This window comes from Egretta garzetta, unplaced genomic scaffold (assembly GCF_000687185.1).
Source record: "Egretta garzetta isolate BGI_Z169 unplaced genomic scaffold, ASM68718v1 scaffold306, whole genome shotgun sequence".
In the NCBI taxonomy this organism is placed as follows: domain Eukaryota; kingdom Metazoa; phylum Chordata; class Aves; order Pelecaniformes; family Ardeidae; genus Egretta; species Egretta garzetta.
Genome location: NW_009260131.1, coordinates 710,631 through 727,742, shown reverse-complemented (window position 1 = coordinate 727,742; position 17,112 = coordinate 710,631). Strand labels below are relative to the sequence as shown.

The following is a 17,112-nucleotide window of genomic DNA, read 5'->3' as shown; positions in this document are numbered from 1 at the left end:
AATATCACTGAGGGACTTGTGGTGTACCCAAAGGTGATTGGGAGGGGAATCTGGCAGTAGCTACTATTCATGACCACAGAGAATATAATCAGGGCTGTGGTGAAAGTATAGAGCACTTGTCAGGAGTGGCATGAGATTTTTGTCCTTTCCCAGAAGTCAGCTGCTGGTATAAGACAAGAAGTGATAATTGTCCATGTCTGTGCTGGTGCCACCCAAAGAGGAAGGAGATAGAAACTGAGAACAATGTCTACATCACTGGACCTGGATGGCAGAATAACTTTAAATTTAGTCCCTCACAGCCTGTATCTGGAAGCTTGAAGAGACTTGGTTCACCTGAGTGCATGCATACAGGAGAACATGGACCTTACCTCCAAGGATTTCAGGGACAGAGGACAAAACTGTGTTTCACATCTGACAGAGAGCCTGGATAGCCAATATTTAGGAAAGAAGCTACAGGCTTCGAATCAACAGAACTCAGAAATCAACTAGGAACTTATCAAAGGCTGCTAGGAGGATCAGATAAGACCTAGCTTGGGGTTGAATGTATCTGTAGGTGATATTTGCCTTTGAACAATCTGAAGCGGGAAACCAAGCATATGTTGTTGGGGCCCTAAAGCTAAAAATGACAAAAACTCCCACCAAGCTGAGGCACTCCTTGGAATTGTTCTAATTAATTTGTACAAAGGAAGTGCAGAGGGGTAATCCAACAATTAAATCTTCTTTTATTGGAAGCTATGTAAATTTAGAGATAAATACAACCCTTAATCCACAGATATGACAATTTAAAACTATGGTTTTGGATCCATTCATCCCAAAATAAAATTCAGAAAATCCAATGTTAATACCTTATCTTCTCCTTTTGATAAATTTAAGACATCCTGTCAAGTAAAGAAGGGAGCTGTTTTTCACATTATGGTATTTGAGATAAACAAAACTGGTACATGAAATTATTACTGCTATTATCAGCTAACAATTTACCTTAATAGAAACCTTAGGAATGCAGTGACTCTTTTCTTTTAGAAACTAGAATCTCTTCCCTATCCTCTGAATGCTGTGATTTCATCATCTAAAAGGTAAAATGAAGCTAAAATGTACTCACTTATTTTATTTCTCACTTCATTTAATTTTTCTCCAAGACATCTAGCTTCAGTAAACCTGTCAATGAAAGCATAATGAGACAGAATTATTCTAAAGAATAACTAGTTAAACTAGTTATTCACTATAAAATACAGAATTATTCAGGACTACTTTTTGATTTTTATGTAGAAAGAACTGGAAACAATTTTCCATCAGAAAAGATTGTCTAGTCTAAAATAAACCATTTCTGAAAGAAACCATGCAACAAATAGGTTTACTAGACTGGCAAACCAAATTTATTTGACTTTCTAAGTTGTAAAAAATTATTTTATTTCAATTCTAATGATAGGAGTCTCTTAAATACTATTACACTACAAAATTAATTTTAATATGCCACATTAGTTGATTTTTTTAACATATAGCTATATAAAAGAAAAAAAATCCAAGCAAAGTCAAAACAAAGTGTTTGAAAGTGTTAGAACTCTGCTCACCAGGAATTTTCAAGTTTTTGCCTGTAATTTGCATATTGCTGGCCATCAGTGTTTGTGCTGTGTGAAAATGTACATCCCAGTCACTAAGAAACCTCTCAAACAGAAAGACGAGAAAGTGTGACAAAACTAAATTATTCTGTTCTTCTACAGACAGTCCTTATATGAATGCAGACTTTCAGATGATATTCAGCTACTGCTCAAATGCTGATAGAAGCCAAAGCTAGCCACATGAAGATAGGCAAATAGCAAGCAAGAATCAGGCTGAGAAGGATGGAAACAAAACAATGAATCAGGCTTCGGAAACTCCCTTTTTGTAGTATGCAAATAGCTTGACCTCATATCAAAAATGGAAATGAGTTTTTTTAAAATGTGACATTCCCAATTCCAAATTAATTCACTGACCACTTCCTCTTTATATTCGTATAATCAAATCTTCACATGGTATGTAAAATATTCTAATGATCAGAAATTTCTTTTTTAGCTTGCAATGTGGTGTTGCAGTGATGCTCACCTTCAGTGTTATAAGCATCCTGCTCACTGTATGTCTTGCTCCTTTGGAAATGCATTGTATCTAAGTATATCCTTAAAAAACAGCTGCCCACAGAGCCTTACAAATTCACTTATATTCTCTACATTCCCTACAGCCTGCTAGAACTCGATGTCTTCTCCTTTTGTCCTTTTTTTCTGTCAGTCTTCTGATATTTTACAGCAGTTGCTGTCATAATTATTCTCTTACACTTATTTAACTCAGTACTATATAAAACTGTTAAGGACAAATGGCATACATATCAGGCTTTCAAATGCCAAGTATATTCTGCTGTAAAAATAATGGCAGTCAATTCAATGTACAATGGCAATGTCTGAAGAGTCTCTGAGACAACTGAGGCTTGTTCAAAGAAATATCCATTGTAAGAGTTTAAACAGTACTAGTTTAAAATGTAGAAGGATGATTCATTGCATTGTGACATTTGTTGTAGCACATTAGGCTTGACATGAAATTCTGAATTCTTGCTTGGATGTGTACAAATTGAACCTTGCTGAATGTGGAGGCAGAACTGTAATAATTGTTAAGCAAACCTTCAGCTGATCTGGAAGAGTCTTGGTCTAGCCAAAGTAACTGAGGAAATCCAGAAACTGTATTTCTGTCTAACTCAAATAATGGCAAAACAGAGTCAAGAAATATGACTTTCTCCTGGGGAGGTGGAGTTTGGAAAATTGCCCCTTCTCAATTAGTCCCTTCCCCTATAAAACTGTAACAAGTTAGAATTTCAGGTGTTGGCATTTGCATCTGCTCACAAAACATTTGCTTTCAAGGCTGAATTCAACCTGGCTAAATGGCTGAAAGCTGGAGGGTTCCTCAGCACTTACTGTTTCTTACATAAAGAAGGCAGAAGCCTTTGAAGCATTCGTGAGATATATATATTAAGCTTTTTCCACTGGTGTTGACTTAGAGCAACCAAGCAGGCCTTGAAGATTGTGTAAAGATCAAAGGGAAACACCAAAGTACCTCTCTCTCTCTCTTTGCCTCAGCTCCCATGAGCCAAATACTAAGCTCATCAATTACTTAGTAATTCCCAAGGCAAATCTCCTGTTGACTATTGACTCTGATTCATGTTCACAGAGAGATTTAGCTAGACAAGTTGAAGCCAGCTATCTATCCAGCCCGTATTCATAGGTTAGTGCCAGCAGCTGAATGGGCCACGCATCTGTTTCTCAAACACCACAGTTTATAAACTGGCACAATAATACAAACTGAAATTTGGCATTAATTTATGACAGTCCAACAAATTCCATCTGTGACTATGAATCATAGTCAAATAAAATAAACCAGATAAAGACATAAGATTTGACTCTAATATTGAAAGGAAAAAGGCTATTTCTGATACTCCTCTAATAAAAAAGTGGTATTATCTAGCATAAAGGTGATATTGCTATGAATAGTGATGAGTGAACAATTATACTGTTAGCTGAAAAGAGTTCACATGTATCCTACATGGAGACCACTCCACGAAAGGCTGAAGTTGCCAAATAACAGCTTCTATTACCTAAAAGATAAATATTCCATGATGAAAACTCAAAGTGAATTTAGCCACTAATTTAAGCGTTTTTGCAAAGATTTCGCTCTTTGCATGCAAATGCCAGTAATTAAAAAGTAAACATTTTGAAAAACAAATCTCTAGCTCATAATGTAAACCAAAACAAACTCAGAGGCCGTCTAATGAGAGAATGGAGACATTTAGTGAATTAAACAAACGTTCACTCATTTTTCATTATTAGAAATTATAACAGAAGTGACCTAAGTGAAACTCACCCTTTCCATGAAACTCATCCATAAGTACTGAAAAAACAAGTTAGCTGCTAAGCAGCTGAAACACAGAAAGCAAGGAAAGAAGAAAGTGGAAAAAATTAATAGAGAACAACAAAATGGAAACTAGATTTACATCACATCTGTAAGCTCAGTAGAATTTTACTACTGGAAATATTGACTAGGATGGGGTTTAAAAGTTTTGTGCAGTATGCAATATTACATCAGAGTGGCTTAGCTCAGATTTCTTGGTAGTATATTTTACTAGAAAATTAGATGCATTTTTCTCCTCCTCAGAGAAACAATACTAAGAGAACATGGTTGCGTTGAGAAACAGGATATTATTAAGTTCTCTGGAAGTGAAGTATAGGAAGTCCTGCAGAAATCTGATTCTGTCTGGGCATAAACAGATTTTTTTAAGCAGGGCAGCAGTTACCGATGTACAGAAGAAAAAGGAAAAAGAATTGCTTTGTATTAACTGCAAACTAAGCTGTAGAAGATCACCTTTCCCATCTTACAAAGCCACTTGCCATAGGCAACTGTCCTAATAGGATAGTTTAAATCTATTATCTTTCACTTGAACAGTAAGTCAGTAAATCAGCTTCAGAGAGAACTTACCCCTAACTATATAAGTTTCCCCACTTTTTAAATCCAGAGATGGTACTGAGTTACAGTACAGAGCTACTACTGCCCCTGTAAAGACCTCTGAAATAGTAGGTGAAAAGTTTTATGTTAAAAACAGTATTTCTTTTATATAAATATATATTTTTAAACAAGACAAATGCATTTCAGTATTTGATTTAATCAACTGATTACATTTGGTTGTTTACACACAGGTACTTACAGAAAAAATCGTATGTATGTTGTATATGTACGTTGTATAGGTACAACTATGTATATTCACATCTATATGAATAATTTCACAGCCCCAGCAACAGTTGTGACCTTCACAGTCAAACTTCCAACTAGGCTCACTGACAGTTCACCATTCAATTAATATAAGAATGATATAATTAGCAAGCCAAGAAAAGCTACCCAAAATACCCAGAGGAAAAAATAAGACAGCTAAAAATAAGTAATTTGCAAACCAAATACTGTTTGTGGTATGACAGAAGTGGTTATGCAACTATAAACAAAATTATTAACATGAGAGGCCTACATATAAAGGGAAGTTATGGTAACCTTTAAACATGTGGTGTCCGCACACTTCTTCCTGTGCAATTTGAACACTGGCTGGGTAACAGAACTTTTGTGTAACTGGTAGTTCAGAGGCTGCATTCCAAATTACAGACTGGACTTGATATAAATCCATTTTAATGAACTCAGTAAACTTGGAGCTCTAGGCATCTTTGCTAAAAATGACTGCAAATGGCAAGGGAAATCTGTCTTGCTCCAGGGTATCAGCATTCACATTAGCATTGATTTCAGCAATCAGCTGATGCATATTAGAGTGGGGTTACCCAAGGCATTAGTCTGAATCTCTTTGTTCTTTAGTGAAAGCAAATCTGGTGTCAAACTTTGTGGGTTCTGCCCATCTCTATTACATGTTCTGAAACCAGAAGGAAATACCGGTTTGCTTCATAGTAATAAACAGAGAAAATATGGAAGAATTGTGATTAACTAGAGGAAATTCAGGGCATGGCTCAGAACTGTATTGCTCCCATTATCATGCTGTGACCATGTTCAATAGACTGTTCAATAGACAGCAATGCCAGAAATGACTGCAGTGTAATCATTTATGCAGTGATGTGGCATCATCTGATATGCTGATCAGAAGAAAGTCATTACTAAACATCTAATGCATACATCTAATACCTTGGCACTTTGTGTCCCTGTGGCTAAGTCATGGACTCAGGTAGAAAGTTATCCAGTTTCAGAAAAGTGAAAAAGACCTTGAATAAGTCACAGAGATGTGGAGATCATGTCTTGCCTCAACTTCACTGAAGTGAATGAATATAAGACCCAGTGACCCTGAAAACAATGTCTTTCATGCCTATTAAGTAGGAAAATTGAGTTATTTAGAAAGCAGAAGAAAGCAGAAGAAACCTGGGGAAGGACAAAACCCCAGGACAAAAAAAAAAAAAAAAAAAAAAGAAAGGGAAAAAAGCTGTTAGGGGAAATGTTAGTTACAAGGGTAGATTGAGAGATCTGCTTGTGGCATCTCCAGTCTCAAAACCTTGTATTTTTCTTGCAATACAAGGAGTGTTAACACTTGGAAAACTGACACTAAAACAGTACGGTTATACAATCAACATGGACAAGTGTTGGTAGCTTAATTTCCGAGATGCTTAAAATCTGCTTTATGAAAATTCATGTTTTCAATGTTTTGCCATTCTCACCATCTTCACCAGAAGATTTTGAAGTGTTTTGCCATTAACAATAAAAGTGGGGGAGGAAAGTATTATTTCTGGTTTTGAGTGCAAAACTGGCAGAGAGAAACTAAAAATCACTTGGCAAACAAATTAGGAACAACAGACAAAAGCATATGTTAAACATCTCCTAGCTTACTGTCCAACTTGGCACTGAAGCCAGTAAAGCATTTTTGACAATGGAAATTGCAGTATTGATTCAGTCACATGGCTGTTACCTTTTCTATATGCTTCATGATACTTCTATTCTAGATACTTCATGATCATGAACGCCATTTACCACATTGCTTCAAGATGACTGTGAAGATAAGATGAATAAAACTAGAGGAAAGATGCACTAAGATTCCTCGTGCCACTTATTCTATCCAGACTCTTATTCTATTGCTACTCATTGCCTTCTAAATATGAAATATCCCCAGTAAGAAATTATGAAGTTTCTGTACCAAGTTCTCAACAGAAGCCTGGGATGCCTGTGTAAAATCACACACTCCTACCCAGACTCATAATGAAACTTCAGATGTCTGCCTCCAGATGTATCTTGCTGTAACACTCACCTCTGTTTTAGAAGCTGTTTGTTGTCCTCAATGGTTATACTGTCAGCATGGTCCTGCTTGAAAACTTCAAAAGCTTCCTGACATCCAAGTGACATCTTTCCTCCTGCTCCAAGGAAAAACAAAAAAAGAAAGGGACAACTACTTCAGAGTCATCAAAAACCAGACATTTTGCATTAATTTAATGCCTGTTTAGACAAATACAGCAAGTCAGCCCAGGGGTCTTAAAGCACACAGAAGACTAAGTTCAGTGTTCCACCATTGCAAAAGCATTTTTGACAAAAGATTTCTCTTACCTAACAAATTAATTTCATGTAACTTCACTTCTCTGAAGTCTGAATGTTTAGGCTGTATAATTTCTCAAGACAACTTAAAACGTTCACAAGTAAAACCAAACTTTGAGAATTTAAAATATGTGAAATATTTTTAAGTGTGAGCCAGAGGTATTTTCACAACAGCAAACTGCAATTTGCTTCTGTTTTTCTTTCATCCCTGTTTCATATTGACCTCTAAGCATACCTTGAATATTGTCAGTATTCTTGGAAGAAAAAAAATCAGGTTTCTTTTAATTATGTTTAAGGTTCATCTCCCCTAGTGAACGTTTTTCATCCCCTTTTTAGTGAAGCAGTTATTGTACCTACAAAAATGGTTGGTTCCTGCATTTTACATTTTCAACATGGTGTTTGTTTCCTTTTGTGCACCAGAAGGTCAAGACCTATTTGGCCTTCACATCCTTTTAAAAATCAGTATGGAAAAGTATTACAGTCTGTATACCTTCTCAGTTCTCATTGCTAGATGATCTACAGATCCAAGTAAGAAATCATGCATCTGTATTGTCATTAACAACAAAATTCAAAGGCTTAAGGAGAATGAAAGATTATACCAGCATCTGTGTTATCATGAGTATAAATATATCGATAAGTAAGCAAGAAAGGATGAGACTTGCACTTAAATAAACTACAGTAATGAAGATTGTTCAGGAGCAGAAAGAGGGAGGAATCTCACACTTGAACTGTGTGAAAAGTGCAAAATAGCTCCACGTCTAATTCAACCTCATGGTTGCAACTTAAACTTCAAAATGATATTCCTTAAATTGGGATTTCGTTCTCCTTAGGTTTTTTTTTCCTCTAGAGCCTTTCTTCTGCCCTACTAACAAGCCTTCCTTCCTGCTTCAGAGGTATCGAGACCTCCAAATCTATTGTGCCCAAGAGCTGTAAAGTTTCCTGGGAGTTCTGCTGCGCAAGAGTTTTCTATACATTTTGTGCCAACGGACCAGCATTACCAATAACATATATATGTATGTATGCCAATTATTTTCTGGGCTACCTGCTTTGCAATTTTGGTATAAGTGGGGATGATACATTAATAAAACGTACCTAAACAGGTTGGGATATGCAATACTGGGATGCTACACCTTATTGGTAAATTGCATCTTATAGTCACTCCAAATATGTTCCACTGCTCCTCATCATACTTATAATATCAGGATTACTCCCCATTGACTTCAGTGAGATTTCTGTGACGTAAGATACTGTTTACAGTGAAGGCTGGTAACAGAAACTAGCACTCAGGATTCAATAATCAGTAAAAGTTTAAAAAACTTTATTTAAAATATAGTAGAAAAATTTGCCCTCTGTTTCAGTCAGAAGAATCAGCACATCTGTTACTAATTGAAAAATTTTGAGTTGAAAATAGAACCACCAGGAATGTTTGAATGGCAAAGCACGCAAAATGCTCCACCCTTTTTGAATAAGAAAATCAAAGAAAGATACAGTGCAGTCTTTACTGCTGTGTGATCCAAAGGAGCAAGAGGATTTAGGAAAAAATATTTTTCTGTGATGATGACCTGAGAATATAACGTTCATGTTTCATACTTGCCTTGAAGAAAAACAGGCAGCTTTGCAAGCAGAATTTTATAGCACATTCATCCCATCACTAGCACTAATTTTAATATGCAGCCTGAATTGACCCTCTAGAATTGCTTTTGTTGCAGAAAAAGTTTGTATTAAGTGCAGAAAGCCGGGATGAAATTCATAGCTGAGCCTAAAATAAACAATGAAACACCCTTACTCATATGTAACATTGCAATGTAAAGTATTTAACCCTTCTGGCAGTGTGCTGCCTTTGAGAGTAGAAGTAAAAAAAGTAGAAGTTTGGAAAACAAAGCTATTACAGTGATTATTGCTTCTGCCTGGCAGAAATGTATCAACCAAAATTAAAGGTAATCTGATAATCATTTTCCAGCGCTACATTAGGAAGCAGAAAATTTGTACAGCCAAACAAAGCACAGAAAAATAGATTCCCAGAACTCTTGGGAAGGGGAATTTTTCTGTTTTCTACAGTCCATTTTAAGAAAATACAGAAATATATGAGGTAGTAAACATCACATTCAGAAAATGGTATCTAAGGAAAGGAGCTTAAAAAGGACCATTACAATTGAACCTCAGCATAATGTGAGCATAAAACAACTACAGAAGAACATTGCAGCACGTGACAGACATTTAGGATGATAGTAAGGGAATACAGCAACGTTAATACTAGTAAAAGACTGCAAGAAACGCTGGAAGCTTGATGGAGTGGTTGCATTTTCATTCTGCTCAGTAATGAAGATTATTCATTCTCCATGGTTGGTGTTGTATCTTCAATCATGCTGTTTACATTTCCTCAAATAATCCGTAATTTCATAAAGTAGCTTTACCTTCTTTCAAATGGCCTCCAAGTGCAAAGGTGCACTAACATTATTGGCATGCCATTTCTCCTGGGCCTAATTCAAACAAATAAGCTATTTGTTCTTTTAAAATAAGGTGCTATTGAATTTCTGTTTTTCTCTATCTGTAAATTGAAATCTATATATAGCAATATATACATGATACGAATAAAAGCAGAATTGAGAGAAGAAACCACTGGTGGTAACACATTTTTGGGAAGGTAGTAGAATACTTCAGCTAGACTTGTAGAAAACATTTTCTTTTACTCTTACAGGCCAAACAATTTCTCCTGTCTTTCTTTAATACTGTGGCATAGTGTTACAAGATAAATATTTGAAAATTCTTATCTAAGGAAGAATTGTCATACCCTACAGGATGAGAACCAGGAAACACATGTCAACAAGTCATTACAATGTGAACTGGAGTAATCATTACCATAAAAATAATTCAGATCATTGGAAAAAGCTTAAGACTTTCTTGCAATCAAATTCATGAAACCCCAGGTGACAGGGTTGCATTAAAAAGTGATACATTTTGTATCAACTTAATTTTAATTATACTTTTCCTGTTAGGTTGCGTAAATTGGTTTTAATATTAAACCACTCACAAATATGCCCAACACACAGTGTGAAATTTACAGCAAACCCATCAGTATTTGCAGCAAATTCAAACAGCTGAAATTTTGGGAAAATTATGGTTTGATTGAAATTCTGAATTTGAATGTTTAAGAATGTTCCCATTGAAGGTCTGATTTCAGTCTGCGCTCCTATCTACTGCACTCCACCAACTTTCACATTATACAAAATGTTTCAGTTCAATAGGGTCCTCTCTTAAAATGTGCAGATTACAGCTGTCCCACTGAACCTGGGTAAGTCAGAAAGCAGAATGACAATGATGGCTCACAAGCTCTGAACTAGAGCAACAAGATTTGGAATGATGAAGGAATAGAAAGCTTGCTGTAGTTTGATAATGGGCTAAACTTTTGAAATCAGTAATAACTCAAAATACACGGAGCAAAAATGTAATAAGGCTTTTGGATGTGGCTGATTACTTTTTGAGGTGACATGAAAAGATCGAAGTGATTTCAAGACTTAGTTGTACGGCACATGGAAGCCTACATTTCAGCAAAGCCCCTGGCAGATATTACGCATCCTATTCTGTCACTAATTTAGAGATCATTTATTATATGCTGTTACATACACAAATGCTATTTGCAGTCATCCTAGAAAACAACTGTTTAGTGCCTCATAAACTTTAACTAGGAAAATAAGTTAAAGTAACATGTTAGAATACAGTGTGGCACTGGATGCTCAACTGCCAGCAGAGAAATTATAGGGCTGAATGCTATTTTAAGTTAAATAGTATCCACTGGGATTACTCAAGGACTATATCTGAGTAGGTAAGAGCATGCAAGTATATAAACTTAGACCTTATTTTGTTGCCACAAGTGATCAAACATGGTTGTACATATTTCAACGACCATGCTGATTTTTAAACGTACCCAACATCCACAAATCCTATTGCAGTTTGCTTTAGTGATCCCAGTTTATAAACACTGGGAAATTTTTAAGGACTATATTTTAGTGTTTTTTCCATGAAGATTTCAAGAGTGTTCAAACTGGAAATGGCACTTTGAGAGTACTGAGTCTGGCCACCTTCTTTTTTTTTGGTTTGTTGGTTGAAAGAGGGTATATTGTTCAGAGGGAGAAGACCTTCCTAAAGTTTAATTTGTGAAACCCACAGAAAACATATAAATTGCTCTTCAGTTAAGTCTGGAAAAATCTGTCAAACAACAGCATGAAATTGATATCTTCTCTGTCAAAAAGCAGAATCCCACTGTCTCCTCACAGCCCCACCTTGTAACCAGATTTTGGTCCTGGTACAAGAGCTCCAAGGGGGTTCCAGCAGCCCTCATGCTGGAAGCTGCCAGTTTAACCTGCAAAAAGAATTGGAAACAACTCTCCGGGAGAGAGGAATTAAGGTTGCAAGTTGAGCTGTTCTGAGGGAGGAACATTGAGACTGTTGACAAAAGCAAACTCTTGGGAATAGCTGTTCAGACCATGTATTCTGATGAGAAAGGCATCTGTCCACATATCTGCCCACATAGCTGTTTTGCAGAAACTACATTTTCACAGCAGAAGACTTTGTCTTTCCATTCCTACTAAGTGCTCTATCAGGCAAGAATTGCCAACTCTTCCACTGAAAGCAATAGGAGCAAAAAGTCCCCCTGGCTCAAGGAAAGCTGTCATTCAGGTGAGGATTGTCTGAAGAATTTCAGGATGGCAGCTAGTATGTTCATGCTGTTTTGTATTTCCACTTATTACCAGATAAGAAAGGGGGAACCGTGGACACTTCCAGACTAAAGTAAAGACAAATTATTTGGTAAGTCTTTGTAATAGAACTAAAGTATTAGAAGTGTTTGCATGTAAGCATAATTCATTACATCTTTACCAGGATCCCTCAAGATATCATAGCCATCTGTTCAGAATGGAAAAAAGTAGATGTAACAGAGCTTGGGAATAATGAATCAAAAAGAATAAATACTTAAAAATAGGAAAACAAACCCAAGACAACAAATACTTCCCCACTGTAAAGCTCAGCTAAATTCTTCATGAAAAGCATGTGGATTACATATGGCTACCTTCATTAGACAGCAATTAAAAAATGGGAAAGACATAAAACAAGGTTGCTCACAGTATCCCTGCAGTGTTGAACTGCAAAACTTAGTCTTTGGGAAAGTTAAAAAGGCTCAAAGGAAAACCAGAATATTCAGACTCAATGAACCAACAGAAACATTGGCATAATTTAATTTCTCTGGCTCTGGCATTTCTTTGCTTATTTACAGGGGAGGAAGAGGGTAAAATGAACAGCTTCTTGATATTATGAGCATGTTTATTATGGTAATAAACATTGATCTAGGCAGACCGGACTGTACTCCACAAGTCAAAATTTCTACTGTGCAAACCCTTGAGTTAATTGGTGCATGGGTCATTTACCTAGGCATCATTTTATCCACATAAAATTAATTGATTGACAAGACAAACTATTCCATATATGTTGAAATAATTTATAAGCAGAAGAAAAATCACTGCTAAATTAAACACTGCAAATGCCTCACAGCAAAGAACAAGCTTGTACAGGGTTATGTCGGACACAAATCAAAGGCAAGTACCATTTCCACTGCAATGAATATTGTTAGAGGATATGTGATCACTAAAACTGGGATTTTTTAAAGATTACTAAAATAAAAGAACAAAAATGAAATGTTACATACAATGCAGACTTTGTAAAAGTCAATTTTATAAAGGTCAACTGGAATGCTTCCAAAACCCCAAAATACCCACTTACAAGCATCCCATGAGGTGTAGGTTTTTACATTAATTAATATTCCACTGCAGGAGTAGTAAGACAAATATCAAACTGTGTTTCAAAAACAAAGGTTCAATGAATTGTAAACTTAATTTAAAACAAGATGAAATTGACTATTTTAGGATTGTCCAAGACCACAGAAGAACAACAAAACTCCAAAAGGGATATGATGGCTGAATTTAATCATGTTGACTTTCTTCAGTTTCATTATTTTAAGAAATCTCAGGAAACAGTACAGGTAAGAAAAATATTTTTCATATTAACCCAGCTGTATGTTTTTAATAGCTCTACTTTTGCAACAAAAGCTGCTTGAGCTTTAACACCTAATGACAGTCAGAAATGCAATTTTAGGCTCCTTAATGACACATGGTAAGTCTGAAACCAAACAGAATCTTAGAGTGATCTCAATGTGAAAAGACTGAAACAGTAGTTTCACAGAAATCTCTTTCCCTCATTTTTGTCTTCTGGAAAATTAGTATACTAGTTTGTCTACCTGCAAAACATTGCAAAGCACAATGCTAGTGAGAATTAAAGGATAAACAGAAACTGTTAATAGCAACTTAATACACTGTCATCGCCTGCACCTGATAGAGCATATCTTTTCCTAGGATGTGTTAGACTCTGTTAACAGGACCATTTTGGTCTAGCTATTTCTGTTAGTTATGGTTTCTCATAGTTTCTCAGATTACATGGCATGGCTTCAAGACGGTGTAGAATATCTGCACTAGTATTAATGATTTATAGTGTGCCTACTTTTATGTTACCTAGTTATGCTTTTATATTTTCTTTGAAGAGCCAATGGGCAGCAGAGTTATCAAATTCAAAGTGGGAGCAGAGGAGCCAAGGGCACAGGTAGAGGCTACTTAGCATGAACAAAACATTGCAGATAGCAGGGAGGAATGACGTAGTGTATCTATTGATACAAGCAAGTTTTTCTCATGTTCTGATACCAATATTGATGCGGAACTATTTTACATTTAATGTATGACAGCTTGTATGTCTCAAAAGAGAAAAAAATAACCTTCAACTACTATTTGCAACCATTTACTTCTTTAAAGCTGCCTGTGAGATCATACTTGATTGTATAATACAGACATACATCGAAAGTCCTTAATTAGTAGGTAGAAAGAGAAAGCCTGAAATGAAGCATGGTAGGCTTGGCAAAAGCTCATGGGGTGTATACAAAGGAAAGTATGAAGTCAAACCCACAAGAACTTTAGGAGACCCACCCAACGGTGCTGCCACTTCTAAATAATTAAGATTCACTTTTGCCTATGCTGGAATCACACATTTCAGATAACTTCTCATGAAACAGGATAAATATACTGCATTGTGCAATTTACATTAAACACTGGATATTAGCAATAGACTGTGCATTTCCCTCTCTTTGTAGGAGTGTAAATCTGTTCCCTTCAACAGTTAATGCAGTTGTAAAAATTTTACTAGATATGAGAAAGGGCCAATACACAGGCGCTTGAGTCACCTATCAACTTTAAATTAGACTACAGTGCTTAAGATGAAGATATCAGTTACGATAAAGCAATTGAAAATTAAATGTGTATGTTTTGACATCCTTCATGCATTTGCCATGTTGCTACTGCAACATTTGCCACTTCTGTTTTAGACCTGAAAAAGGGCTTTTATATTCAAAAACTTGCCTGCCTCTTTCAACTAGACCAACATGTTTAAAAAAAGATAGAATACTCTCAACAAAATTTGCCTCTTTTACATGTTCCATGTTCCTTTTTGAGTGATAGATATGGTATTTACATTCTCCTTTTCCATATATCATTCTCAATTTTAGAAAAATGTCTCTGAACAGTGGGATAAGAATATTCTAAGAGCTCTACCAAATGACAACCTACATCAATGGAGTCATGACAGCTTGGACCAAATGCAAGTGAAACTTTTTGTTAGGGACATCTGTAGAGATCTGCATGTATTTTTGGTGCCTGGAGAACTGTCTCCACTACCAATCTTGCCGGTAACACCATAAACCACAAAAGAGGCATATTTCATTTTCAGAGCAGTTTAGCAGAGGAAAAATGACTTGTTATAAACATCAATCTGGTTTTGGAAACTTACTGTACTTTTAATTTCATATTACATTTTAGCTTTATTCTTTATTAAGATACTGAGGTTTTCTGAAGTAGAAGTCTGTATGCACTACATCTTAGGTAGACAAGAAAGAAACGTCTGTAGTGGGTACACCATCAATTAGTACCAGGTTGGGGCTGTCTTAATATTTCCAGGCTATAAACAACAGGAGTGCAGGAGCCACTTCATGAGAAATTGGTCTTTTTTTTTTTTTTTTCCAGCAGCAATTCCAGCACCAAAAAAATGGGGTATGCTGAGGTAGAGAGTTGAGAGAAGAAACCATAAGATAGCTTACCATAGAGCGTATCTCTTCTCACTAGACAACAACTGAAATTAACTAAATTAGAAAATTTGCTACCTATTTACATTCAAGATGAAGGAGCTTTACCAATCCCGTTGCTTATTCCTCCTGGCAGCTGAAAATTAGCAATTAAGAAATGTGTGAAACTTTATTGTAAAGAATGAACTTAGATTCTTGCTCTGTTGAAGCTTTTTTGGAGTTTGCCTCTGAGAATGAACATGGTAGCCTTTTGAGCACTGATGTCCAGATTTTAAAAAGTAATTAAGCATGCTACTCCTCAGCAATGACCACACTAAATTTCAAGCACTCAGCTACTGAAGAAGCATTTTCTCCCTTCCTGAACAAGTCCTGTAAATGCTACATTACAGACAGCATCCCCTCTTTCTCATGTCATTGCTGATGATTTAAATAACAGTGGTTAAAGCAGTCAATGTATATTAACTGTACTCTAAATATACAAAATTGAGCCTTTGATCTTCTCAGAACTGAGGACTTCTAGGCATGTGATAATCTCCAGAAGTTCAGCATAGACAAAATGGGAGGCCTGTGCACATACAACAGCCAAAGTTCAGAGAACTCTTGTCTGTAACTTTGCTCAGGTGCCTGCATGCTCTTAAATAACTACCCTGACCATAAGTTGTAGAATTCTTTATGGAATTAAACACATTGTGCCACATTATGTTACACAAAGGGTGCATTTTAGTAAGCCTAAGTAGTTGGTAGCACATGTAGAAAGAGAGTGGTTATTACCAGTACCTGTAATATATATATTTTTTCCATTTTTATCTGTAATGGTTTTGAAATAGGAGCCAAAGTAGGAAAGGAAGGGATAACAGTGAGACCTGGACTTATATATAAGAACAAATTGGTTAACTTCTTTCCTTAATTTTCACTTCATCTTTTCAAAATTTTATCAAATTATTCTAACAAAACTTCTAGCTACCTTTAGCTAAAACTTCAGCTCATTATAGTGGACTTTCCTCAGCTATTAAAGGTTCCTGCAGTGTGTGGAAGATAACTTCCTGACACAGCTGGTAAGTGAGCCTACCGGGGGGGTGCCCTGCTTGACCTCCTGTTCACTAACAGAGGAGGACTGGTGGGAGAGGTGGTGGTCGGAGGTCTTCTTGGCCTTAGTGATCATGAAATGGTCGAGTTTTCAATTTTTGGTGAGGTAAGGAAGGGGGTCAGCAACACCGCCACCATGGACTTCCGGAGGGCAGACTTTGACCTGTTCAGAATGCTGGTTGGGAGAGTCCGTTGGGAGACAGTCCTGAAGGGCAAAGGGGTCCAGGAAGGCTGGGTATTTTTCAAGGAAGAAGTCTTAAAGGCACAGGAGCAGGCTGTCCCCATGTGCCAGACAAATCTTCGGGGAAGACGACCAGCCTGGCTGGACAGAGGTCTACTACTGTAACTCAGGAAAAAAGGAGAGCTTACCAGCTCTGGAAGAAGGGGCAGGCAACCCAAGAAGAGTACAGGGATCTTGTCAGGTCACGCAGAGAGGAAATTAGAAAGGCAAAAGCCCAGCTGGAACTTAACCTGGCCACTGTTGTAAGGGATAATAAGAAAAGTTTTTATAAATATGTTAACAGCAAAAAGAGAGCCAGGGAGAACCTCCATCCTCTAGTGGATGCAAGGGGGAACATTGCCACTAAAGACGAGGAAAAGGCAGAGATACTCAATGCCTTCTTTGCCTTGACCTTTAATGGCCTGACGAGTTATACCCAGGGTAGCCAGCCTCCCGAGCTGGAAGATGGGGATGATGAGTGGAATAAACCCCCCATAATCCAGGAGGAAGCAGTCTTTGACCTGCTATGCCACCTGGACATCCACAAGTCTATGGGGCC

The 17,112-nt window shown here is 36.7% G+C and overlaps 1 protein-coding gene across 1 annotated transcript in view; it reads right to left on the bottom strand.

Annotated features, from left to right (window-relative positions):
* Positions 1-17,112, bottom strand: part of KIF6 (kinesin family member 6) — a 162,050-nt gene that overhangs the window by 46,808 nt on the left and 98,130 nt on the right. Inside the window, 2 exon segments of the mRNA XM_035896974.1 lie at positions 1,100-1,155; positions 6,797-6,899. Of these exon segments, the coding sequence (XP_035752867.1) occupies positions 1,100-1,155; positions 6,797-6,899 (159 nt within the window).